This window comes from Leuresthes tenuis, unplaced genomic scaffold (genome assembly GCF_036924035.1).
Source record: "Leuresthes tenuis unplaced genomic scaffold, fLeuTen1.0.hap1 SCAF_3, whole genome shotgun sequence".
In the NCBI taxonomy this organism is placed as follows: domain Eukaryota; kingdom Metazoa; phylum Chordata; class Actinopteri; order Atheriniformes; family Atherinopsidae; genus Leuresthes; species Leuresthes tenuis.
Genome location: NW_027325357.1, coordinates 6,249,323 through 6,273,386, shown reverse-complemented (window position 1 = coordinate 6,273,386; position 24,064 = coordinate 6,249,323). Strand labels below are relative to the sequence as shown.

At 37.9% G+C, this 24,064-nt stretch overlaps 5 protein-coding genes across 5 annotated transcripts; all 5 read left to right on the top strand.

The window, feature by feature from the left end:
* Nucleotides 1–1,995: 1,995 nt before the first annotated feature.
* Nucleotides 1,996–3,070, top strand: LOC140303257 (odorant receptor 131-2-like). Its single transcript, XM_072381944.1, has 2 exons — nucleotides 1,996–2,151; nucleotides 2,288–3,070. The coding sequence occupies exons 1-2, from the start codon at nucleotides 1,996–1,998 to the stop codon at nucleotides 3,068–3,070; spliced, it is 939 nt and encodes a 312-aa protein (XP_072238045.1).
* A 2,819-nt stretch (nucleotides 3,071–5,889) lies between these two features.
* On the top strand, nucleotides 5,890–6,964 carry LOC140303231 (odorant receptor 131-2-like). Its single transcript, XM_072381911.1, has 2 exons — nucleotides 5,890–6,045; nucleotides 6,182–6,964. The coding sequence occupies exons 1-2, from the start codon at nucleotides 5,890–5,892 to the stop codon at nucleotides 6,962–6,964; spliced, it is 939 nt and encodes a 312-aa protein (XP_072238012.1).
* A 2,753-nt stretch (nucleotides 6,965–9,717) lies between these two features.
* On the top strand, nucleotides 9,718–10,792 carry LOC140303218 (odorant receptor 131-2-like). Its single transcript, XM_072381896.1, has 2 exons — nucleotides 9,718–9,873; nucleotides 10,010–10,792. Exons 1-2 carry the CDS (start codon nucleotides 9,718–9,720, stop codon nucleotides 10,790–10,792), a joined length of 939 nt encoding a protein of 312 aa, XP_072237997.1.
* Nucleotides 10,793–13,547: 2,755 nt separating this feature from the next.
* LOC140303196 (odorant receptor 131-2-like) lies at nucleotides 13,548–14,622 on the top strand. The gene is made up of 2 exons (XM_072381861.1): nucleotides 13,548–13,703; nucleotides 13,840–14,622. The coding sequence occupies exons 1-2, from the start codon at nucleotides 13,548–13,550 to the stop codon at nucleotides 14,620–14,622; spliced, it is 939 nt and encodes a 312-aa protein (XP_072237962.1).
* Nucleotides 14,623–19,133: 4,511 nt separating this feature from the next.
* On the top strand, nucleotides 19,134–20,206 carry LOC140303170 (odorant receptor 131-2-like). The gene is made up of 2 exons (XM_072381815.1): nucleotides 19,134–19,289; nucleotides 19,424–20,206. The coding sequence occupies exons 1-2, from the start codon at nucleotides 19,134–19,136 to the stop codon at nucleotides 20,204–20,206; spliced, it is 939 nt and encodes a 312-aa protein (XP_072237916.1).
* The last annotated feature ends 3,858 nt before the right edge of the window (nucleotides 20,207–24,064 follow it).

Below are 24,064 nucleotides of genomic sequence, written 5' to 3'. Positions count from 1 at the left end.
AAAGAATTGAGTTAAAATCTGATTTATTCTGACATATATCTAGTTTGTTTATCCTTTGTTTTAAGTGCCTTGAGATTACATATGTATGTTGTGAATTGGCACTATATAAACTTGATTTAACTGAATGCAAAGTAACATATTTTCCAAGGACGTCCATGCATTTTTCAGCAAAACAATACAAAAAAAGCATTGTTGTGGAAGAGGAGGATACAGGTACTCAATTGGTCAGCTTATAGTTCCTCGCCTGTCTACAACCGAGAATTCAACGATAACCCTGTACTGTTGCGTAACTTCAGAAGTGTTTGAAGTAAGAATGGGACTAAACGGTAAGGTGAAATAAAAAAAGAAAGTGATTTTCTGACTGCAGTATGTGTTTTGTGGTCTGATTAATTAGTATGCACCTTCTTTTGAAAAACAAACAGACACAGTGTGTTCTTGACCAAAAACAGAAAGGACCATACAGACTATTATAATCCGCAAGTCCAAAAAGCAGGCTCTGTGAGGGAATGGGCTTGTATCAGTGCACTTGGAAAAGCTGTACACATTTCTGTGATGGCAGTAATAATACAGAAAGACACAATAAGATTTTAAAGCAACATATGCTGCCTTTAAGACAACATCTTTTCCAAATATGTCAATACATTATTCAACAAGGCAATGTAAAACCACACTCTGCACTTTTTACAAAGACATGGCTGAGCGAGAAGAGAGTGTGGTACTGGCCCCCCTGTTGGAACACACACATGCACAGGGTCCCACACTCATAGAGACCGATGCCATATTCACTGGAGCGCTGGGCAGCCATTCACAGTGCCCAGGGAGCAGATATGGTCTGTATGTATGTAATGTATGTACAAAAATAGTCTGTATTACTGCAACTATAAACTCTGAGAACAAATTTACGCAGCAACTAACTCACATGCTGTTGCGTTGACATTATCACCATCACCATATTTTGATCAAAACAACAAAAAAACTGCTCAAATGCTTTGGGGGGGGGTAAAGATTGTTTTAAGTGAGTTCTGTAAAGAACCAGCTTTGGAGTGGTTTGTGTTTTTTCACAGCTATATAAGCACAGTGCTGATGTGTTTTGGTGCTCTGTCACGGTTCAGTAATGTAGGCGAGGAAGGAGAACCAAGGTGCAGACACAGAGCAGGAGCCGGGAGGCAAAAATGATAGGAAAACTATTTATTTCAACACAAATAATGGCAAGGCCGGAACTACATCACACTAAACTTGAAAAACAAAGAACTCCTAAGAATATAACAAAACCAGACTGTAACATTACACAGGAAAAGGAACAAGAACTGACAGGGAAAACCATGGATAACTACGACAAGGATATGACAAAGAGTAAAGAAAACTGGGAGTTTAAATTACTGTGGGGAGAGTGATAAATGATAGCAGCTGAGGATAACTGAACACAGGTGAAGGAAGTGGAGCCGATGACCAGATGGGAGGGAACTGAGGGAAAAGGTCAGGGAAATGGCAAAACTGAAACCAGACAGAAGAACACAAAATACCAAGGTGACAAACCCATGGTATTGCTCCATTGTTTCTACAGTTGACCTGTAGGGACAGGTTACCAAGCACAGAAGTTTTTGTCAGGGAAATATGACCATATGTAGTAGAAGTCAGTACTGTGGTACAAAATAATCTGTCACCAATCCATGCTCCAATTACCTACAGAAATTAGATAATAAATAGACAGGATATAACAGTGACATCACATTCAGCAGGGTTTACACATCAAGATGGGTTATATAAAGGCATCAGCCATACTTAACTCATTTCCTGACTGGTTAAAGTGGAGTCTGAAAGGATCCTGCTGAGGTGGGAAAACAATTTATTTTCTCCTCCATCCTTCCACATAGCTGTACTATGAGCCTGTGTTTGTACTTGTTTTAATCTGTTTCATGTGAATATAATACTTGAAAATCTGAGGTTTTCTGCTGCTGTTAGAATAAGAATGTTTTCTCTTCAAAGATTTGCTCCATGAATTCCTCATCCTATGGCTTCAACGTGTCGAGCAGTGTGAGGTATCGAGACTCTGCGAGCACAGCTGTGGCCAAAAATGTGATTGTCCTGGCTCTTGGCCTCACTATTAACTACATTAATGGCACACTGATTCACACTTTCAGAAAACACCAGGTAAGAATTTATTGTAATTCTTCATGTCTTTAACAAGTCATCATTGTAGTGAAACTAGTTATCATCATATGCAGTCTGTAGAAGAAACCAGATGAATTAACATACGAAAAAGAAGTTTTTTCTTTTCTTTTTTCAGATATTTTACGTGAATCCTCGTTACATCCTGTTCATCCATCTGGTGTTGAACGATATGATCCAGCTCACTGCAACTATCAGCCTGTTTGTCTTAAGTTATGTCTTCTATAGGATCAATGCTTCCCTCTGCTGCTTCATTATTACCTTTACTGTCTTCACCACCCTCAACACTCCCTTAAATTTAGCTGTGATGGCTGTTGAGTGCTACATAGCTGTTTGTTTACCACTGCGACACCCTCAGCTCTGTACCATCAAAAGAACATATATTTTGATCGGCTGTATTTGGGCTTTAAGCGCAGTGTCAGTTCTACCAGACATCTTCCTTGTTCTAGCAATAGAGCCTGTACGCTTATTTTACTCCACAATATACTGTGAGAGGGATAATATGTTCAGACACCCAATAAGTTTAGAAAAGAGAGATGTTTCTTACCTAATTTATCTCAGTGCAGTTTGGCTTTCCCTCCTCTACACCTACTTCAGGATCTTCTTTGCAGCTAAAGCTGCTAATTCAGTAGATGGAAATATAAAGAAAGCCAGGAACACAATCCTGCTCCATGGTTTCCAGCTACTGTTGAGTATGTTAACTTTTTTAGCCCATCTTTTAAAAAAAGCGTTGATGAACTGGTTCCCTAAATATTACATACAAGCACTCTTTGTTTGCTACATCATCATTCAGCTTCTTCCCAGGTTTATCAGTCCGATTGTGTACGGGCTACGAGACAAGACATTTAAACAGTACTTGAGAAAGTATCTGCTGTGTACCATGAGAAAAGGAATACCATAGCTTTCAGAGAAATGTTAACTGCTGTGAAAGCTATCAAACTACAACATCACTTTTTTCCCAAATTTTTTAGATTAAGTGTTGTCGATAGACAAGAGTTAAGAGCAAATAGATTTAAGTGTGTTAGTGCAATGAGCACAAAATAATGGAATTTGGGCAAATGTAGACTATTCAATCTCCTTCACCAACTCAGCGAGCAGTTTGTACATGCTCTGCATTAGCACCTGAAAATGTCTTCTTAATGACAAACATTTTGCTATTTCACCACAGACTACAGGCTTCTGATGTAGAATACATTCCCCAAAACATTGCTTTTTGTACTCTTCATGCTTAGAAATAATGTTTATTATATTTCTACCCTCCACTTATTAGACTGTAGAATGTCATATTTCAGGAAAATAAGAGCTGAAGGAATACAGTAACGTGTAAGAATTGAGGCAAAAAAAAAGAAATAAAGGAGACGAAGGGTGTAACCAACAGATGGGACATCATGAGCAATATATAGGTGAAGAAGATGAGGATAACTTAAAGATGGTACAATTATCAGTTTGTCACAGTTCAAAAGCCTATCTTGTCACACTGTAGAGGGAGTGTATAATTAAGCATTTAAATATCATGGTTGTAAAAGGTCCAACTTGATTTGTGTTTTACTCCTGCTGCCTATAATTAAAAGTGATAACAAAGATTTATGAGACATCAGATTGTACGCATTTTGTTCTGATTTCCTGTTGTTAAACCCAACGAACATTCTTTTTTTTTATTTAGGAAAATGAAAATGATGCAACTGTTGGATAAAAATCTGAAGATTTTCTGGGCCTGGCTGGGTTAGGACTCCACTCTTAAAATATCCTAACAATGCCCTTCTTGATATGTACAATAAATCCCAACAATAAAGAATCCCTTATTTGACAAAATAAGAAGTATCTATTTACTTTAATCGCAAAACTAAAACATTACATTACTAGTTAAAAGAATAAAGGAAATGTGAGTGCTTTAGCATGTTGCTTTCTAACACATTACCCCTAACACAGGTGGCACACTGGCTGTTTTTCTTGCTGCTGCATTTCCCACAGAATCAGATCATATTTGAGGCAGTCAGATTACATTAAAAGCATCACTTTTCCTCCCTCACTAATGTTCATGTCTATGAAAACTGCTATGTGCTCTTTCAAAGAAATAAAGTTGTCCAAGAGGTCTGAAAGGTTGATAAATCTCGCAGCATACATGTAATCTGCTAACAGTGTAACCCAACAAGCATCCTTTGCTTGCATGTTGTTTTGATTCGTTGTGTTTGTGAATACTGAGGGGGGACCTGTTCTCTGCATCTGCCTTGTCTATGTGTAGGTAAAAATGGTCTGTATTACTGCAACTATAAAGTCTGAGAACAAACTTACATAGCAACTAATTCACATGTTGCTGCCTTGACATTGTCACCATTAACATGTTTTGACAAAAAAAAACTGTTCTAAGATACAACAAAGTATGTAAATGTCATGATTGTAAAAGCTCCAGCTTAATTTGTGTTTTACTCCTACGGCTGCTTATAATTAAAAGTTATAACAAAGATGAATGAGAGGTCAGATTGTATGCATTATGCTCCCAACAAACTGATGTTTTGATATCACAAGCCTAGCTTAGAAATACTATTTCTAACAATGGCCTGTGATTGTGAACACTCTTAGCAATGTCAACCAGTGTTTCCAAATGGTGAGCAGTATTTATGCACGCCACTGGAAACAGGATTTATACTCTATGATTCAAGCAGGATCTATAAACGCCAGCTTATGATAATGAAACACAAAACAATATTTATAGACAAAGTTAAAGAAAGTGTTAATGAATTCAGCTGAAAACAACAGTGAATACTTCTCTATGTGCTGCAGTGGCATTGTTCACAAATGTGTCTGGCGTTATTAAAACACTGAACTGCAAGAAAATGAGGAACACTGAGCTCATGTCCTTGCACTGCTCTTCAACTTCACATGCATGTTGGAGCTCAGTTTGGTTTGTGTCTGTATCTATGTTCCAAGCCCCTAACATAAGCCATTCTATGCTCTGAGCTCCAGAAAAGACTTGGTGCAACTGTGGCAGCTTTTCTGTGTCAAAGCCAGTGCTTTGTAGGTCAAAACAGAAAGAAACAATTCTAAATCAGGCACTAACCTTAAATCCAGTGCCTAAACCCTTTTTTTGGAAAAATAAAAAACTTGATTAAACATAACCTTTAGAAACATGCTGGTCATCATCTTTGCATAACATCTATACATACATTTTCTATACCTGCTTAATGCAATTAAGGGCCGTAGAGTGGCTGGAGCCTATCCCAGCTTCTAAAGGGTGAAAGGCAGGGAACACCTTGAATGGGTCACCAGTCCATCACAGGGCCAACACAGAAACAAACAAGACAAACTACCATACATAATCACACTCACGCTTAGGATCAAATTAGAATCTCCTATCAATCGAACAGAAAAAAATAATCTGTCACCAATCCGTGCTCCAATTACCTACAGAAATTAAATAATAAATAGACAGGATATAACAGTGACATCACATTCAGCAGGGTTTACACATCAAGATGGGTTATATAAAGGCATCAGCCATACTTAACTCATTTCCTGACTGGTTAAAGTGGAGTCTGAAAGGATCCTGCTGAGGTGGGAAAACAATTTATTTTCTCCTCCATCCTTCCACATTACAGCTATGAGCCTGTGTTACTGTTTGTTTTAATCTGTTGTTTGTGAATTTAATACTTTTTTTAAAAAAAATCTGATGTTTTCTGCTGCTGTTAGAATAAGAATGTTTTTTCTTCAAAGATTTGCTCCATGAATTCCTCATCCTATGGCTTCAACGTGTCGAGCAGTGTGAGGTATCGAGACTCTGCGAGCACAGCTGTGGCCAAAAATGTGATCGTCCTGGCTCTTGGCCTCACTATTAACTACATTAATGGCACACTGATTCACACTTTCAGAAAACACCAGGCAAGAATTTATTGTAATTCTTCATGTCTTTAACAAGTCATCATTGTAGTGAAACTAGTTATCATCATATGTAGTCTGTAGAAGAAACCAGATGAATTAACATACGAAAAAGAAGTTTTTTCTTTTCTTTTTTCAGATATTTTACGTGAATCCTCGTTACATCCTGTTCATCCATCTGGTGTTGAACGATATGATCCAGCTCACTGCAACTATCAGCCTGTTTGTCTTAAGTTATGTCTTCTATAGGATCAATGCTTCCCTCTGCTGCTTCATTATTACCTTTACTGTCTTCACCACCCTCAACACTCCCTTAAATTTAGCTGTGATGGCTGTTGAGTGCTACATAGCTGTTTGTTTACCACTGCGACACCCTCAGCTCTGTACCATCAAAAGAACATATATTTTGATCGGCTGTATTTGGGCTTTAAGCGCAGTGTCAGTTCTACCAGACATCTTCCTTGTTCTAGCAAAAGAGCCTGTACGCTTATTTTACTCCACAATATATTGTGATAGGGATCATTTGTTCCGACACCCAATAAGTTTAGAAAAGAGAGATGTTTCTTACCTAATTTATCTCAGTGGAGTTTGGCTTTCCCTCCTCTACACCTACTTCAGCATCTTCTTTGCAGCTAAAGCTGCTAATTCAGTAGATGGAAATATAAAGAAAGCCAGGAACACAATCCTGCTCCATGGTTTCCAGCTACTGTTGAGTATGTTAACTTTTATATCCCATCTTTTAAAAAATAATTTGATTAACTGGTTCCCTAAATATTACATACAAGCACTCTTTGTTTGGTACATCATCATTCAGATTCTTCCCAGGTTTATCAGTCCAATTGTGTACGGGCTACGAGACAAGACATTTAAACAGTACTTGAGAAAGTATCTGCTGTGTACCATGAGAAAACGAATACAATAGCTTTCAGAGAAATGTTAACTGCTGTACAAGATATCAAACTACAACATCATATAAGAAGACATCTGGATAGTATGTAAAAGAAAGAAGAAACAGTGATTCTTTGTTTGTTTCCATTTTATTGCAGTATTTGTGTTTTGTAGTCTGAATAATCAGTTTTTAACATCATTTTAACAAGATCAAAGACAAAAAGGACCATCCAGACTAAATGCACAAGTCTAAAAGCCAGGCTCTGCAAAGGTATTGACTTGTATTTGTGCCCTTGACAAAGCTCATTTACATTTCCGTGATGGCAGCCTCTATGTCGAGAGGAACAATGAGATTTTAAAGCAATATTTGATACCTTCGAGACGTCTTTTTCAGGGATGTTAATACAGTTTTCAACAAGGCAATGTAATATCACACTCTGCACCGATTACAAAGACATGGCTGAGGAAGAAGAGGGTGTGGGTACTGAACTGGCGCCCCTGCACTCCTGGCCGGTCCCCAAAAGGGGGTATGCGAAGAATTTTGAAACAAACAAATAAGAACATGTACATGTTTTAAGTTTTGTGAGAGGAAATGGAAACATTATAAACTAGTAAAAGCTTTAGTGCCACAATTTTATTTTGGAGTATAGACATTACATAAACATGATATATATTGGGTTTTTAATGTGTATGATGAAGGAAAGGTAAAAATAAAAGTGTTTACGATAAAAAGTATAAGAATTAGTGCACTTTTTTCCTCTTTTTTTAAGATTAAGTGTTGTCAATAGACAAGAGTTAAGAGCAAATAGATTTAAGTGTGTTAGTGCAATATAATCACTAACAGTGCAAAATAATGGAATTTCAGCAAATGTAGACTATTCAATCTCCTTCACCAACTCAGCGAGCAGTTTGTACATGCTCTGCATTAGCACCTGAAAATGTCTTCTTAATGACAAACATTTTGCTATTTCACCACAGACTGCAGGCTTCTGATGTAGAATACATTCCCAAAATCATTGCTTTTTGTACTCTTCATGCTTAGAAATAATGTTTATTATATTTCTACCCTCCACTTATTAGACTGTAGAATGTCATATTTCAGGAAAATAAGAGCTGAAGGAATACAGTAACGTGTAAGAATTGAGGCAAAAAAAAAGAAAAAGGAGATTAAGTGCAAACAACAGATGGGACATCATGAGCAATATATAGGTGAAGAAGATGAGGATAACTTAAAGATGGTACAATTAACAGTTTGTCACAATTCAAAAGCATATCTCGTCAAACAATAGAAGGAGCGTATAATTAAGCATTTATATATCATGGTTGTAAAAGGTCCAACTTGATTTGTGTTTTACTCCTGCTGCCTATAATTAAAAGTGATAACAAAGATGAATTAGAGGTCAGATTGTATGCTTTTATCCCTGATTTCATGTTGTTAAACCCAACCAACATTCATTTTATTCTTTAAAAAAATGGAAATGAGTGTATCCTGAGTTTCTGTAAAGGACCACTCTGCAGGGACACAGTTTACCTTCACAGACCACAGTGCATGTCTCATTTCCCCAACAAACTGATGTTTTGATATCACAAGCCTAGCTTAGAAATACTATTTCTAACAATGGCCTGTGATTGTGAACACTCTTAGCAATGTCAACCAGTGTTTCCAAATGATGAGCAGTATTTATGCACGCCACTGGAAACAGGATTTATACTCTATGATTCAAGCAGGATCTATAAACGCCAGCTTATGATAATGAAACACAAAACAATATTTATAGACAAAGTTAAAGAAAGTGTTAATGAATTCAGCTGAAAACAACAACAGTGAATACTTCTCTATGTGCTGCAGTGGCATTGTTCACAAATGTGTCTGGCGTTATTAAAACACTGAACTGCAAGAAAATGAGGAACACTGAGCTCATGTCCTTGCACTGCTCTTCAACTTCACTACATGTTGGAGCTCAGTTTGGTTTGTGTCTGTATCTATGTTCCAAGCCCCTAACATAAGCCATTCTATGCTCTGAGCTCCAGCAAAGACTTGGTGCAACTGTGGCAGCTTTTCTGTGTCAAAGCCAGTGCTTTGTTGGTCAAAACAGAAAGAAACAATTCTAAATCAGGCACTAACCTTAAATCCAGTGCCTAAACCCTTTTTTTGGAAAAATAAAAAACTTGATTAAACATAACCTTTAGAAACATGCTGGTCATCATCTTTGCATAACATCTATACATACATTTTCTATACCTGCTTAATGCAATTAAGGGCCGCAGAGTGGCTGGAGCCTATCCCAGCTTCTAAAGGGTGAAAGGCAGGGAACACCTTGAATGGGTCACCAGTCCATCACAGGGCCAACACAAAAACAAACAAGACAAACTACCATACATAATCACACTCACGCTTAGGATCAAATTAGAATCACCTATCAATCGAACAGAAAGAAATAATCTGTCACCAATCCATGCTCCAATTACCTACAGAAATGAAATAATAAATAGACAGGATATAACAGTGACATCACATTCAGCAGGGTTTACACATCAAGATGGGTTATATAAAGGCATCAGCCATACTTAACTCATTTCCTGACTGGTTAAAGTGGAGTCTGAAAGGATCCTGCTGAGGTGGGAAAACAATTTATTTTCTCCTCCATCCTTCCACATTACAGCTATGAGCCTGTGTTACTGTTTGTTTTAATCTGTTGTTTGTGAATTTAATACTTTTTTTAAAAAAAATCTGATGTTTTCTGCTGCTGTTAGAATAAGAATGTTTTCTCTTCAAAGATTTGCTCCATGAATTCCTCATCCTATGGCTTCAACGTGTCGAGCAGTGTGAGGTATCGAGACTCTGCGAGCACAGCTGTGGCCAAAAATGTGATCGTCCTGGCTCTTGGCCTCACAATTAACTACATCAATGGCACACTGATTCACACTTTCAGAAAACACCAGGCAAGAATTTATTGTAATTCTTCATGTCTTTAACAAGTCATCATTGTAGTGAAACTAGTTATCATCATGTGTAGTCTGTAGAAGAAACCAGATGAATTAACATACGAAAAAGAAGTTTTTTCTTTTCTTTTTTCAGATATTTTACGTGAATCCTCGTTACATCCTGTTCATCCATCTGGTGTTGAACGATATGATCCAGCTCACTGCAACTATCAGCCTGTTTGTCTTAAGTTATGTCTTCTATAGGATCAATGCTTCCCTCTGCTGCTTCATTATTACCTTTACTGTCTTCACCACCCTCAACACTCCCTTAAATTTAGCTGTGATGGCTGTTGAGTGCTACATAGCTGTTTGTTTACCACTGCGACACCCTCAGCTCTGTACCATCAAAAGAACATATATTTTGATCGGCTGTATTTGGGCTTTGAGCGCAGTGTCAGTTCTTCCAGACATCTTCCTTGTTCTAGCAATAGAGCCTGTACGCTTATTTTACTCCACAATATACTGTGAGAGGGATAATATGTTCAGACACCCAATAAGTTTAGAAAAGAGAGATGTTTCTTACCTAATTTATCTCAGTGCAGTTTGGCTCACCCTCCTCTACACCTACTTCAGCATCTTCTTTGCAGCTAAAGCTGCTAATTCAGTAGATGGAAATATAAAGAAAGCCAGGAACACAATCCTGCTCCATGGTTTCCAGCTACTGTTGAGTATGTTAACTTTTTTAGCCCCACTTTTAAAATCAGGTTTGATGAACTGGTTCCCTAAATATTACATACAAGCACTCTTTGTTTGCTACATCATCATTCAGATTCTTCCCAGGTTTATCAGTCCAATTGTGTACGGGCTACGAGACAAGACATTTAAACAGTACTTGAGAAAGTATCTGCTGTGTACCATGAGAAAAGGAATACAATAGCCTTAAGACAAATGTTAACTGCTGTACAAGATATACAACTACAACATCATATAAGAAGACATCTGGATAGTATGTAAAAGAAAGAAGAAACAGTGATTCTTTGTTTGTTTCCATTTTATTGCAGTATTTGTGTTTTGTAGTCTGAATAATCAGTTTTTAACATCATTTTAACAAGATCAAAGACAAAAAGGACCATCCAGACTAAATGCACAAGTCTAAAAGCCAGGCTCTGCAAAGGTATTGACTTGTATTCGAGCCCTTGACAAAGCTCATTTACATTTCCGTGATGGCAGCCTCTATGTCGAGAGGAACAATGAGATTTTAAAGCAATATTTGATACCTTCGAGACGTCTTTTCCAGGGATGTTAATACAGTTTTCAACAAGGCAATGTAATACCACACTCTGCACCGATTACAAAGACATGGCTGAGGAAGAAGAGGGTGTGGGTACTGAACTGGCGCCCCTGCACTCCTGGCCGGTCCCCAAAAGGGGGTGTGCGAAGAATTTTGAAACAAACAAATAAGAACATGTACATGTTTTAAGTTTTGTGAGAGGAAATGGAAACATTATAAACTAGTAAAAGCTTTAGTGCCACAATTTTATTTTGGAGTATAGACATTACATAAACATGATATATATTGGGTTTTTAATGTGTATGATGAAGGAAAGGTAAAAATAAAAGTGTTTACGATAAAAAGTATAAGAATTAGTGCACTTTTTTCCTCTTTTTTTAAGATTAAGTGTTGTCAATAGACAAGAGTTAAGAGCAAATAGATTTAAGTGTGTTAGTGCAATATAATCACTAACAGTGCAAAATAATGGAATTTCAGCAAATGTAGACTATTCAATCTCCTTCACCAACTCAGCGAGCAGTTTGTACATGCTCTGCATTAGCACCTGAAAATGTCTTCTTAATGACAAACATTTTGCTATTTCACCACAGACTGCAGGCTTCTGATGTAGAATACATTCCCAAAATCATTGCTTTTTGTACTCTTCATGCTTAGAAATAATGTTTATTATATTTCTACCCTCCACTTATTAGACTGTAGAATGTCATATTTCAGGAAAATAAGAGCTGAAGGAATACAGTAACGTGTAAGAATTGAGGCAAAAAAAAAAGAAAAAGGAGATTAAGTGCAAACAACAGATGGGACATCATGAGCAATATATAGGTGAAGAAGATGAGGATAACTTAAAGATGGTACAATTAACAGTTTGTCACAATTCAAAAGCATATCTCGTCAAACAATAGAAGGAGCGTATAATTAAGCATTTATATATCATGGTTGTAAAAGGTCCAACTTGATTTGTGTTTTACTCCTGCTGCCTATAATTAAAAGTGATAACAAAGATGACTTAGAGGTCAGATTGTATGCTTTTATCCCTGATTTCATGTTGTTAAACCCAACCAACATTCATTTTATTCTTTAAAAAAATGGAAATTAGTGTATCCTGAGTTTCTGTAAAGGACCACTCTGCAGGGACACAGTTTACCTTCACAGACCACAGTGCATGTCTCATTTCCCAAACAAACTGATGTTTTGATATCACAAGCCTAGCTTAGAAATACTATTTCTAACAATGGCCTGTGATTGTGAACACTCTTAGCAATGTCAACCAGTGTTTCCAAATGATGAGCAGTATTTATGCACGCCACTGGAAACAGGATTTATACTCTATGATTCAAGCAGGATCTATAAACGCCAGCTTATGATAATGAAACACAAAACAATATTTATAGACAAAGTTAAAGAAAGTGTTAATGAATTCAGCTGAAAACAACAACAGTGAATACTTCTCTATGTGCTGCAGTGGCATTGTTCACAAATGTGTCTGGCGTTATTAAAACACTGAACTGCAAGAAAATGAGGAACACTGAGCTCATGTCCTTGCACTGCTCTTCAACTTCACATGCATGTTGGAGCTCAGTTTGGTTTGTGTCTGTATCTATGTTCCAAGCCCCTAACATAAGCCATTCTATGCTCTGAGCTCCAGCAAAGACTTGGTGCAACTGTGGCAGCTTTTCTGTGTCAAAGCCAGTGCTTTGTTGGTCAAAACAGAAAGAAACAATTCTAAATCAGGCACTAACCTTAAATCCAGTGCCTAAACCCTTTTTTTGGAAAAATAAAAAACTTGATTAAACATAACCTTTAGAAACATGCTGGTCATCATCTTTGCATAACATCTATACATACATTTTCTATACCTGCTTAATGCAATTAAGGGCCGCAGAGTGGCTGGAGCCTATCCCAGCTTCTAAAGGGTGAAAGGCAGGGAACACCTTGAATGGGTCACCAGTCCATCACAGGGCCAACACAGAAACAAACAAGACAAACTACCATACATAATCACACTCACGCTTAGGATCAAATTAGAATCACCTATCAATCGAACAGAAAGAAATAATCTGTCACCAATCCATGCTCCAATTACCTACAGAAATGAAATAATAAATAGACAGGATATAACAGTGACATCACATTCAGCAGGGTTTACACATCAAGATGGGTTATATAAAGGCATCAGCCATACTTAACTCATTTCCTGACTGGTTAAAGTGGAGTCTGAAAGGATCCTGCTGAGGTGGGAAAACAATTTATTTTCTCCTCCATCCTTCCACATTACAGCTATGAGCCTGTGTTACTGTTTGTTTTAATCTGTTGTTTGTGAATTTAATACTTTTTTTTTTAAAAATCTGAGGTTTTCTGCTGCTGTTAGAATAAGAACGTTTTCTCTTCAAAGATTTGCTCCATGAATTCCTCATCCTATGGCTTCAACGTGTCGAGCAGTGTGAGGTATCGAGACTCCGTGAGCACAGCTGTGGCCAAAAATGTGATCGTCCTGGCTCTTGGCCTCACTATTAACTACATTAATGGCACACTGATTCACACTTTCAGAAAACACCAGGCAAGAATTTATTGTAATTCTTCATGTCTTTAACAAGTCATCATTGTAGTGAAACTAGTTATCATCATGTGTAGTCTGTAGAAGAAACCAGATGAATTAACATACGAAAAAGAAGTTTTTTCTTTTCTTTTTTCAGATATTTTACGTGAATCCTCGTTACATCCTGTTCATCCATCTGGTGTTGAACGATATGATCCAGCTCACTGCAACTATCAGCCTGTTTGTCTTAAGTTATGTCTTCTATAGGATCAATGCTTCCCTCTGTTGCTTCATTATTACCTTTGCTGTCTTCACCACCCTCAACACTCCCTTAAATTTAGCTGTGATGGCTGTTGAGTGCTACATAGCTGTTTGTTTACCACTGCGACACCCTCAGCTCTGTACCATCAAAAGAACATATATTTTGATCGGCTGTATTTGGGCTTTAAGCGCAGTGTCAGTTCTACCAGACATCTTCCTTGTTCTAGCAATAGAGCCTGTACGCTTATTTTACTCCACAATATACTGTGAGAGGGATAATATGTTCAGACACCCAATAAGTTTAGAAAAGAGAGATGTTTCTTACCTAATTTATCTCAGTGGAGTTTGGCTCACCCTCCTCTACACCTACTTCAGGATCTTCTTTGCAGCTAAAGCTGCTAATTCAGTAGATGGAAATATAAAGAAAGCCAGGAACACAATCCTGCTCCATGGTTTCCAGCTACTGTTGAGTATGTTAACTTTTTTAGCCCCACTTTTAAAAAATAATTTGATTAACTGGTTCCCTAAATATTACATACAAGCACTCTTTGTTTGGTACATCATCATTCAGATTCTTCCCAGGTTTATCAGTCCAATTGTGTACGGGCTACGAGACAAGACATTTAAACAGTACTTGAGAAAGTATCTGCTGTGTACCATGAGAAAAGGAATACCATAGCTTTCAGAGAAATGTTAACTGCTGTACAAGATATCAAACTACAACATCATATAAGAAGACATCTGGATAGTATGTAAAAGAAAGAAGAAACAGTGATTCTTTGTTTGTTTCCATTTTATTGCAGTATTTGTGTTTTTTAATCTAATCCAGACTTAATTCAAAAGCTATGATGAAGGAAAGGTAAAAATAAAAGTGTTCATGATAAAAAGTGTATGAATTAGTGCATTTTTGTCCTCTTCTTTTAAGATTTAGTGTTATTGATAGACAAGAGTTAAGAGCAAATAGATTCAAGTGTGTTAGTGCAATGAGCACAAAATAATGGAATTTCAGCAAATGTAGACTATTCACTCTCCTTCACCTACTCAGGCGAGCAGTTTGTACATGCTCTGCATTAGCACCTGAAAATGTCTTCTTAATGACAAACATTTTGCTATTTCACCACAGACTGCAGGCTTCTGATGTAGAATACATTCCCAAAAACATTGCTTTTTGTACTCTTCATGCTTAGAAATAATGTTTATTATATTTCTACCCTCCACTTATTAGACTATAGAATGTCATATTTCAGGAAAATAAGAATTGAAGGAATACAGTAACGTGTAAGAATTGAGGCAAAAAAAAAGAAATAAAGAAGACGAAGGGTGTAACCAACAGATGGGACATCATGAGCAATATATAGGTGAAGAAGATGAGGATAACCTAAAGATGTGTAACCCCAGTCCCATGTAGCTAGGAAATATTGACTGACAAATAATTGGGGTGTTGTAGTACAGTGGGACGGGGCCTGAGTTCGTCTAAAGATGGCGCTACCTGTGATAAATGTGATACAAAATAACTTAGCGGTGCCTCCAATAACGTTTAAGAAGTAACACAAAATTTGGTACTTCCCGTTTCCAATAAAAGTTCACTTTAACCTATTTAATATTTATCCCAAAAGTACCACCCTTGTAAGTACAACACAAGATGTAGTTGAAACAACAATAATTATTTATTACAAAGTTACGATTTGGATTTGTAGATTAGTCAAATAGTTCACGGTTGACCTTTAAATGTGCATCAATAACAGTATTCAAAACTCTCATATGCTCTGGAAGATTTGATACAAATAAATGATGAACCCAATGAGAGAATGTGAAATCAAGATCAACAAATAAACTCAAATGTCCACAGCCCAGACTCACGCACATTCACGCTGGGCTATTACATGTAAAACGTTGCAGGCCTGGTCGAAGCTTGTGAGCGTGGAGGCCGAGAACGAATGGCCGTTTCACTGGGTTTTAACCAGCATAAACAAAAAGCACGTGCACAGTTTTAATGGTGTACTCACGAGTCCAGCAACAGTCAGAGATTATGATGGAAAAGGGGCAAAAGGCAAGGTGCCGTTTTAGCGGCAAGAAAATGGAGCTTGCAGCAATACAGTGCGGTGAGCCACGTTCAAGTACAGCAGCTACAGTCTCCCTCCAAAGGTCCAGGGCTCTCCCGGTCCTCACTCTCTCCCTCTTATGGCAAATGTCCGGTCCTGAATAACATAATTCTTCTTAGTAACTAAGTTACAGGCTTACTCATGTCGAAAAACCAACAGTACGTCTTAAACGAATTGGCAATTGCTAACTGCAATGTGAAATTAACCATGGGCAAGTCTATGAGCTGGCTAAACTAAAGGCTAGCAGCGATTAGCAATTGCTTGTCTTTAACACATTACAATTACACAACAGCACAAAGTACATTAAAACACATGAATTTACCTCTGGCAGCTTCTCAGAGTTCTCACACATAAGCCACGGGACGACTCTCCGTCCGTCTTGGGAGTTGGGAGTATTTTATTTACTTTACAGTTTACAGCTATCCAGCTAGGACGCCGATAACGCAGCCTCTGCTCTGGCTAATGTGCTTTGGCACGTTGGTGATGCTAAACACCTCCTCCCTGAACAAGGTGAGGACAGGATTGGCTAAGGCTACATACATTCAAAGATGAGAGATTAAAACGATGCTTCACTACTCCATAAACAAATGTGGTCTCCTATCTTTTGTGCCGACAATTATATGGATTTTAAAACTAACACCACCCTTTTATCTCTGACTTTTAACTGTATATGAAATTACTTATCAAACATATTTACACTTCATGAACTATTATTTATTAGCAACACAAACATTTTAATATCTGTATATGAATGAATGAAAATAATACCCACAGGGCTACAGATGGTACAATTAACAGTTTGTCACAATTCAAAAGCATATCTCGTCACACAATAGAGGGAGCGTATAACTAAGCATTTATATATCGTGGTTGTAAAAGGTCCAACTTGATTTGTGTTTTACTCCTGCTGCCTATAATTAAAAGTGATAACAAAGATGAATGAGAGGTCAGATTGTATGCTTTTATCCCTGATTTCATGTTGTTAAACCCAACCAACATTAATTTTTGTTCTTTAAAAAAATGGAAATGAGTGTATCCTGAGTTTCTGTAAAGGACCACTCTGCAGGGACACAGTTTACCTTCACAGACCACAGTGCATGTCTCATTTCCCAAACAAACTGATGTTTTGATATCACAAGCCTAGCTTAGAAATACTATTTCTAACAATGGCCTGTGAATGTGAACACTCTTTGCAATGTCAACCAGTGTTTCCAAATGATGAGCAGTATTTATGCACGCCACTGGAAACAGGATTTATAGGCTATATTCACACTACAGGCAAAAGTAGCCCTGATCTGACTTTTCTGTCCATTTGTGACCCATATCGGATTTTTTCTGACAGTCTAAACTAAATAAAAGGTCACTTTCATATATGATCCTAAATCGAATACATATCGGATGATTTTCAAAGCAACCTCAGTTGGAATGTTCATGTCGGTTTTCATCTGACTTTTATGTCATTTGAGTGAGATAGAGGTCATAATTCTGTGCCAGAGGAGTCACTTTGTGGCAGGATCAACTTTAAACCAAGGACGAAACAAGCATGGCAGACAGCTTTGATGGAGGTAGTCAGTTGAAACAAAGTGAGGTTTTGGACTTCATTAAAATCCTCAAAATTTTGGTGGCTCCGATAGCACAACAACATGAGAGTTGATACACATAGCTGACATCTGTAGCATCCACATTTACTTTCATAAATGCAGCGCGCCGCATGTGCCTTGACGTCTTCTGCTGTGCATGCAGGTCACTTCAGGGCCATACTGTTCACACTGGAGTCCAATGTGGTCTCATTTAAATTATAATGTGAACAACCACGCAAAAAAAAAAACGGATCTCAGCCTGTGAGTGGGTCGCCATTCCAGTACAGGGCAAACACAGAAAAAAAAAAGAAGTCAGCCAAACATTCTCACGGTAACTCCTAAGGTCAATTCAGTATGACTTATCAACCTGACATGCATTTTTGGATGGTGGGAGAAAGCTGGAATTCCACGAGAGAGCCCATCCATGAAGAGGAGGATCATGTTGAGAACGTGCATGTTGTGCAGACTAAGATGTGAAGAATGAGTGTGTGTGAATGGTTGAATGGGTCTTTGAGAGGTCAACTTGATTTTAAATTTACATGCAAACTCCACTCAGAAAGGCCCCAGATGCAGTTTCATCTGGGAACCTTCTTACTGTGAGAGGACAGTGCTAACCACTACCACCATGCAGCCAACTTTGCAAAGCAAGCATTCAAAAAATGTTGAGTTTCTGAATCAATTCTGAATTTTGAAAAACAAGAAATGTGGTTCTGATGGGAATTATTTTTATCACACTCCTCTTATGTGGAATGAAAAACAAAATTAACTAAGTACCCTGCGTTGTTTACTGCCTCACTGTTTTATTACTGTTTAACACTGACGTGAGGCTTTCAAACAGCCTCCTACAAGTCAAATTTGGTTTATATTTTAGAAAGAACCAATGTGCATGACTTGCATAGTTACAGGATTTGAAATATGAAAATATGTTGTCATACATGGAATTACATAAAATGGAAATGCATAAAAATAGGAATTCCTTTGTTTTTGCAGTGTCAGAACAAACCAAACACAACATCTAATCTGAAACTTTGCCGATAATTGCGTTTTGTTTTAAAAAGTGGAAATATTTTAGTTTTTTCTTCATGTTCATTTTATTACATAGGAATTTATCAGAGAAATATGGTCATATATGGTTATAATAGATGTGCATTACTGAGGTCGTGAAGAAAAGAAAAGTAAAAAAATCCATGGTTGAATTACCTCCAGAAAACTGAATAATAAACAGGCAGGATGTCACAATGACATCACTTTTAGATTACGCATCAAGATGGTCAATATAAAGGCATGAGCCATGCTTTGCTCGTTTCCTGACTGGTCAAAGTGGAGTCTGAAGTGATCTTCCTGAGGTGGGAAAGCCCTTTGTGTTTCTTTTCCACTCTTCCACATTACAGCTGGTAGAGCATTTTGTTGTTGTTGTTTAGCTCTTTTATGTGATTTCAGTGCTTATTTTCAGAGTTTTTTCTGCTGCTGTTAGAATAAGAATTTTTTTCTCTGCAAAGATTTGCTCCATGAATTCCTCATCTTATGGCTTCAACGTGTCGAGCAGTGTGAGGTATCGAGACTCTGTGAGCACAGCTGTGACCAACAATGTGATCGTCCTGGCTCTTGGCCTCACTATTAACTACATCAATGGCACACTGATTCACACTTTCAGAAAACACCAGGTAAGAATTTATTGTAATTCTTCATGTTCTTAACAAATCATCATTGTAGTGAAACTAGTTATCATCATGTGTAGTCTGTGGATTGAACCAAATGGATTCACACACTCAAAAAAGTTTTTTCTTTTCTCTTTCAGATATTTTACATGAATCCTCGTTATATCCTTTTCACACATCTGGTGTTGAACGATATGATCCAGCTCACTGCAACTATCAGCCTGTTTGTCTCAACTTATGTCTCCTATAGGATCAATGCTTCCCTCTGTTGCTTCATTATTACCTTTGCTGTCTTCACCACCCTCAACACTCCCTTAAATTTAGCTGTGATGGCTGTTGAGTGCTACATAGCTGTTTGTTTACCACTGCGACACCCTCAGCTCTGTACCATCAAAAGAACATATATTTTGATCGGCTGTATTTGGGCTTTAAGCGCAGTGTCAGTTCTACCAGACATATTCCTTGTTCTAGCAACAGAGCCTGTACGCTTATTTTATTCCACAATATTCTGTGAGAGGGATAATCTCTTTCGACACAAAATAAGTTTAGAAAAGAGAGATTTTTCTTATCTCGTTTATCTAAGTGCAGTTTGGCTCACTCTCCTCTACACCTACTTCAGGATCTTCTTTGCAGCTAAAGCTGCTAATTCAGTAGATGGAAATATAAAAAAGGCCAGAAATACAGTCCTCCTCCATGGTTTCCAGCTACTGTTGAGTATGTTAACTTTTGTTGCCCCTCTTTTAAAAAAAGCTTTGGTGAGCTGGTTCCCTAGAAATTATTTACAAGTACTCTTTGTTTGCTACATTATTATTCAGATTCTCCCGAGGTTTATCAGTCCAGTTCTGTACGGGCTAAGAGACAAGACATTTAGGCAGTACTTCAGAAAGTATCTGTTGTGTGCTAAGAGAAAAGAAATACCATAGCTTTCAGAGAAACGTATGCTGCTGCAGAAGATATCAAACTACAATATCGAATCAGAAAACATCTGGAGAGTGGGGAAAGAAGGCCATAAAGAAACAACGATTTCTTTGTTTGTTTTAATTCTATTGTAGTATTGTGGTACAAATAATTGTTATTTAACATCCTCTCAGAAAGAAGTTGACACTTTTTGCTCTGGACCAAAGGCTGTTGTAACCCACAAGTCCAAAAGCCAGTCTCTGCAAAGGTATGGCCTTGAATTTGTGCCCTTGACGAAGCTCATTTACATTTCTCTGATAGCAGCCTCTATACAGAAAGAAACAATGAGATTTTGAAGAAATATTTGATACATTAAAGACAATATCTTTTTACAGGGATGTCAATGTATTTTTCAACAAGAAAATGCAAAATCCCCTTCTGCACCGATTATTAAAAAAAAGAGACATGGCTGAGGAAGAAGAGGGTGTGTGTACTGGAGTGGCACACCTGCAGTCCTGACTTCTTCCCCAGAGAGGATGTGTGGAGAATTTTGAAAAAAACAAACAAAAAAATTAACAAAACCCTAAACTGTTGCACACTATAAACATGTTTGCAGGAACAAGGGGACAAAACAATTGCTTGGTATCCTCAAGCAGATATCTTAAGTGTTGTGAGAGGGAATTCCCCAACTTGTTTTTAAGTGTATGGCACATAAATATGAAATGGCTTGGGTTTTAACTGTCTGTGACAAAATAAAAGTCTAAACCAGTGTAAGAATTAGTGCACTTTTTTCCCTCCATTTTACAAACTTTTATGATTGACTTCTGTAAATATACAAGAATTGACAGCAAAAACGTTTTTACAGTTTTTGTGAACTGGTGCAAAGAGCACACAAATTTAGATTATTCGCTCTTTTTCATAAACACAGGCACACCAGTTTGCATATGCTCTGCATTAGCAACTGAGGAGGATTTCTTCTTAATGACCAACATTTTGACTGCAGGCTTCTGGTGTAGTATACTTTTCAATCCCTGAAAGACGAGAATATCTAAAAAATACTGTACAGTTATCAGTTTTTCACAGTTCAAAAGCATGTCACAAAAGAAGGAGTATAAGATTAAGCATTTAAATGTAATTGTTATAAAAGCACCACCTTGATTGTGTTTTACTTCTGCTGCTTACGATTAAAAGTGATAACAAAGAGAGCCACCATGGTTGGTATGTATTGCCGGCTAACGCCTTACACACACAGCCAATCCCTTGCCATCTTTGTCCTATAGTTCAGCATTGGCTGAGGCATTATTGTCCCAGTGGTCTTCTATTGTTGTTAATTTCATGTTTCATATTTTATAGTCATATAAAGGTAACATTGAACATAATTACATATAGGAAATTCTTGGACACAGAGCCACCTCAAATAATGTACTTAAACAAAAACAATTGCTCTTAAGTGACATTTATTTCATAAAATAAAAGATAAAACTGCAGAAACAAAGAATAAAAAAGTCAAATAGAATATTGAAGTAAAAAGATATATACACTGAAGTTGAATGAATATGTACAGAAGTAGAATGTATCAGAATACACAAACTGCTATGCTGGTGGTAGAGCAGGGAGTGTGGTATACATGTGCAGTGTGTTTGAGTACAATGTGTATAAAGAGTGAGCAAAGTGCCTAGTATTTCACCAGTTCAGTGGCCTGATGAATTGTGGGTAGAAACTGTCCCTGAACCTGCTTGTGCGAGTCTGACTGCTCCCTTACCGCCTGCCCAATGGCAGGAGTGAGAAGAGTTTGTGGCTAGGGTGGCTGGGATTGGAGAGGATCTGCTAGTCCTTCTTCCCTGTCTGTCAGGGTCCTGGATGTCTGGCAGTTAAATCCCAGTAACACGTACCGATGTAACCACCCTATATAGAACTATGCGGTCCACAACATCACAACTGCATTACTAAATGATACAGCCAGACAGAATACGTTTAATGGTACATCGGTAGAAGTTGGCGCTTTTTCTGGTGAAGCATGAAGTCTCTGCACTCCTTGTGAAGCTGATGAAGTAGCAAGATGTGCCAACATCTCGCTGTCTCAGTCACATCTTCAGGGATAGAATTGAGCTTGCTTTCTAAAGGTGTCTGTTGTGCCATCAGCCATGTTTGTGTGGCGAAGGGTAGGTGTGGTTGGTTATGTGGGATTGGGTATGGTTATATTCAGGGACATTTAGTTGAGCCGGAAGAAGTCTGACAACGCGACCCTGGGAATTGCAACCAAGGAAATGTTCAGTTAGGTTAGTTTAATTTAAGGCACTCAGGTTTGCTAATTTAATCAGCAGGACACAGGATTCCATTTCCCATTGCAAAGATTTCCAAAAAAAGCTACAAAAAGTAGTAAGGAACAATGCTAAATCAAGAACAAGTTCTTCGCTGCAGGTAAGCCCACCGACGGTGGGGCTAGCAAGTCAAAATGAGTAAAAGGTATCCTAGTCAAATCACCTCACCTCACACATGCCACACGCATACAAAATGGTTAAGGCCCACGACTGGCAGTACAGGGCTAAACACAGCACACAAAAAGTAGATACCCTCATCAGCAGAGGCCAGCCTTAGGCCAACAGCACCTAAAGAACTCAAGAAAATAAAAGCTGTAACAATCAAGAGGGTTTTCCAAAATTTTAAATAAAACCAGTAAGTTACTCAATGAATAGTAATATGTCCCTCACACATGCACACCTTAAAATGGCCCAGAGCTCCCAGCTCCACACAAATCATAACAATTTATGAGCCAGTCCCAATAGCAGGCTATGTAAGTCTGCCACAAAATTCAACAAAAAGACAAAACAGCAGTGGAGTTCCAGCTATCGTATTAGCACAGGTTAAAAGGTGTAGGTCACAGTAGCAGCAGAGTTAGCTGCTGTGGAGGCTGCACAAGAAGGACCCAATCCAGTCTTACAGGTCCTATGATACATAAAAGACCTTATTAGCCACAAGGGCAGCTAACCATACCTGCAGCATTGTCAAAAGACAGGCAACCAGGAAAAGGGCGGAGACTAAAGCTGAGAACACACACTCCATTTGAGGCCACAATCTGCTTATATAGGCTGCCATGTTTGAGTGACAGGCTAATAAATAACCTTTTGCTCCTGTTACCCTTCAGCACATCAGTGCTCTGTTAGGTTGTATGAAACTGACTTCAAGCCTCCTTAATGTCCTTTCTACGTCTTTTCTCGTAAGTGTTTTTCACTCCACTGGTCCTTGTATCATGGAAATGAATAGCACTTCTCTTCATACTGGCCCAGTTCCCAGCTTCTTTAATTAAGCTGTTGTTAAAACAATTTTTTTTAAAAACATATGGACCCATTTCTTCCAAACAGTTGCAGGCCAATATCTAAATGACAACAGCAAAGCACTGTAATATTTTCTTGGAGAGACAACAATTTTTTTGGTATTTTCCTGTCTGGTTTTCGCAAATTGTACTCCACCTAAACTGCTTTACTGAAAGCTTCTTGTGATATTTTGATGGCTGCAGATTCTGATGTAACCCAACAAGCATTCCTCCCTTCCGAGATGTTTTGATTTGATATGTTTGCATATACTGAGGGAGTTAGGTTAATTGGTGTCTCTAAAATTGTCCTTAGGAGTGAGTGTGAGCGTGTGTGTGGTTGTTTGTCTCATTTGTCTCTGTGTAGCCCTGTGATGGACTGGCGACCTGTCCAGGGTGTGCCCCGCCTCTCGCTCCAGCCCCCCCGTGACTGGACTGACAGATTAAGCAGATATAGAAAATGGATGGATGGCACATATTGAGATTGGGCTTATTTTCTATATTTATCTTGTCTATGTGTTGGGAAAAAAATGCTCCGTGTTAATAAAACTATCAGCTCTGAGAAATACGTTAT

Excerpts from the sequence above, each read along its gene's own strand:
- LOC140303196 (XM_072381861.1), top strand. The coding sequence starts at position 13,548 with ATGAATTCCTCATCCTATGGCTTCAACGTGTCGAGCAGTGTGAGGTAT. Across the intron at positions 13,704-13,839 it reads ACACTTTCAGAAAACACCAG|ATATTTTACGTGAATCCTCG; the intron begins GCAAGAATTTAT and ends TTCTTTTTTCAG.
- LOC140303231 (XM_072381911.1), top strand. The coding sequence starts at position 5,890 with ATGAATTCCTCATCCTATGGCTTCAACGTGTCGAGCAGTGTGAGGTAT. Across the intron at positions 6,046-6,181 it reads ACACTTTCAGAAAACACCAG|ATATTTTACGTGAATCCTCG; the intron begins GCAAGAATTTAT and ends TTCTTTTTTCAG.
- LOC140303257 (XM_072381944.1), top strand. The coding sequence starts at position 1,996 with ATGAATTCCTCATCCTATGGCTTCAACGTGTCGAGCAGTGTGAGGTAT. Across the intron at positions 2,152-2,287 it reads ACACTTTCAGAAAACACCAG|ATATTTTACGTGAATCCTCG; the intron begins GTAAGAATTTAT and ends TTCTTTTTTCAG.
- LOC140303218 (XM_072381896.1), top strand. The coding sequence starts at position 9,718 with ATGAATTCCTCATCCTATGGCTTCAACGTGTCGAGCAGTGTGAGGTAT. Across the intron at positions 9,874-10,009 it reads ACACTTTCAGAAAACACCAG|ATATTTTACGTGAATCCTCG; the intron begins GCAAGAATTTAT and ends TTCTTTTTTCAG.
- LOC140303170 (XM_072381815.1), top strand. The coding sequence starts at position 19,134 with ATGAATTCCTCATCTTATGGCTTCAACGTGTCGAGCAGTGTGAGGTAT. Across the intron at positions 19,290-19,423 it reads ACACTTTCAGAAAACACCAG|ATATTTTACATGAATCCTCG; the intron begins GTAAGAATTTAT and ends TTTCTCTTTCAG.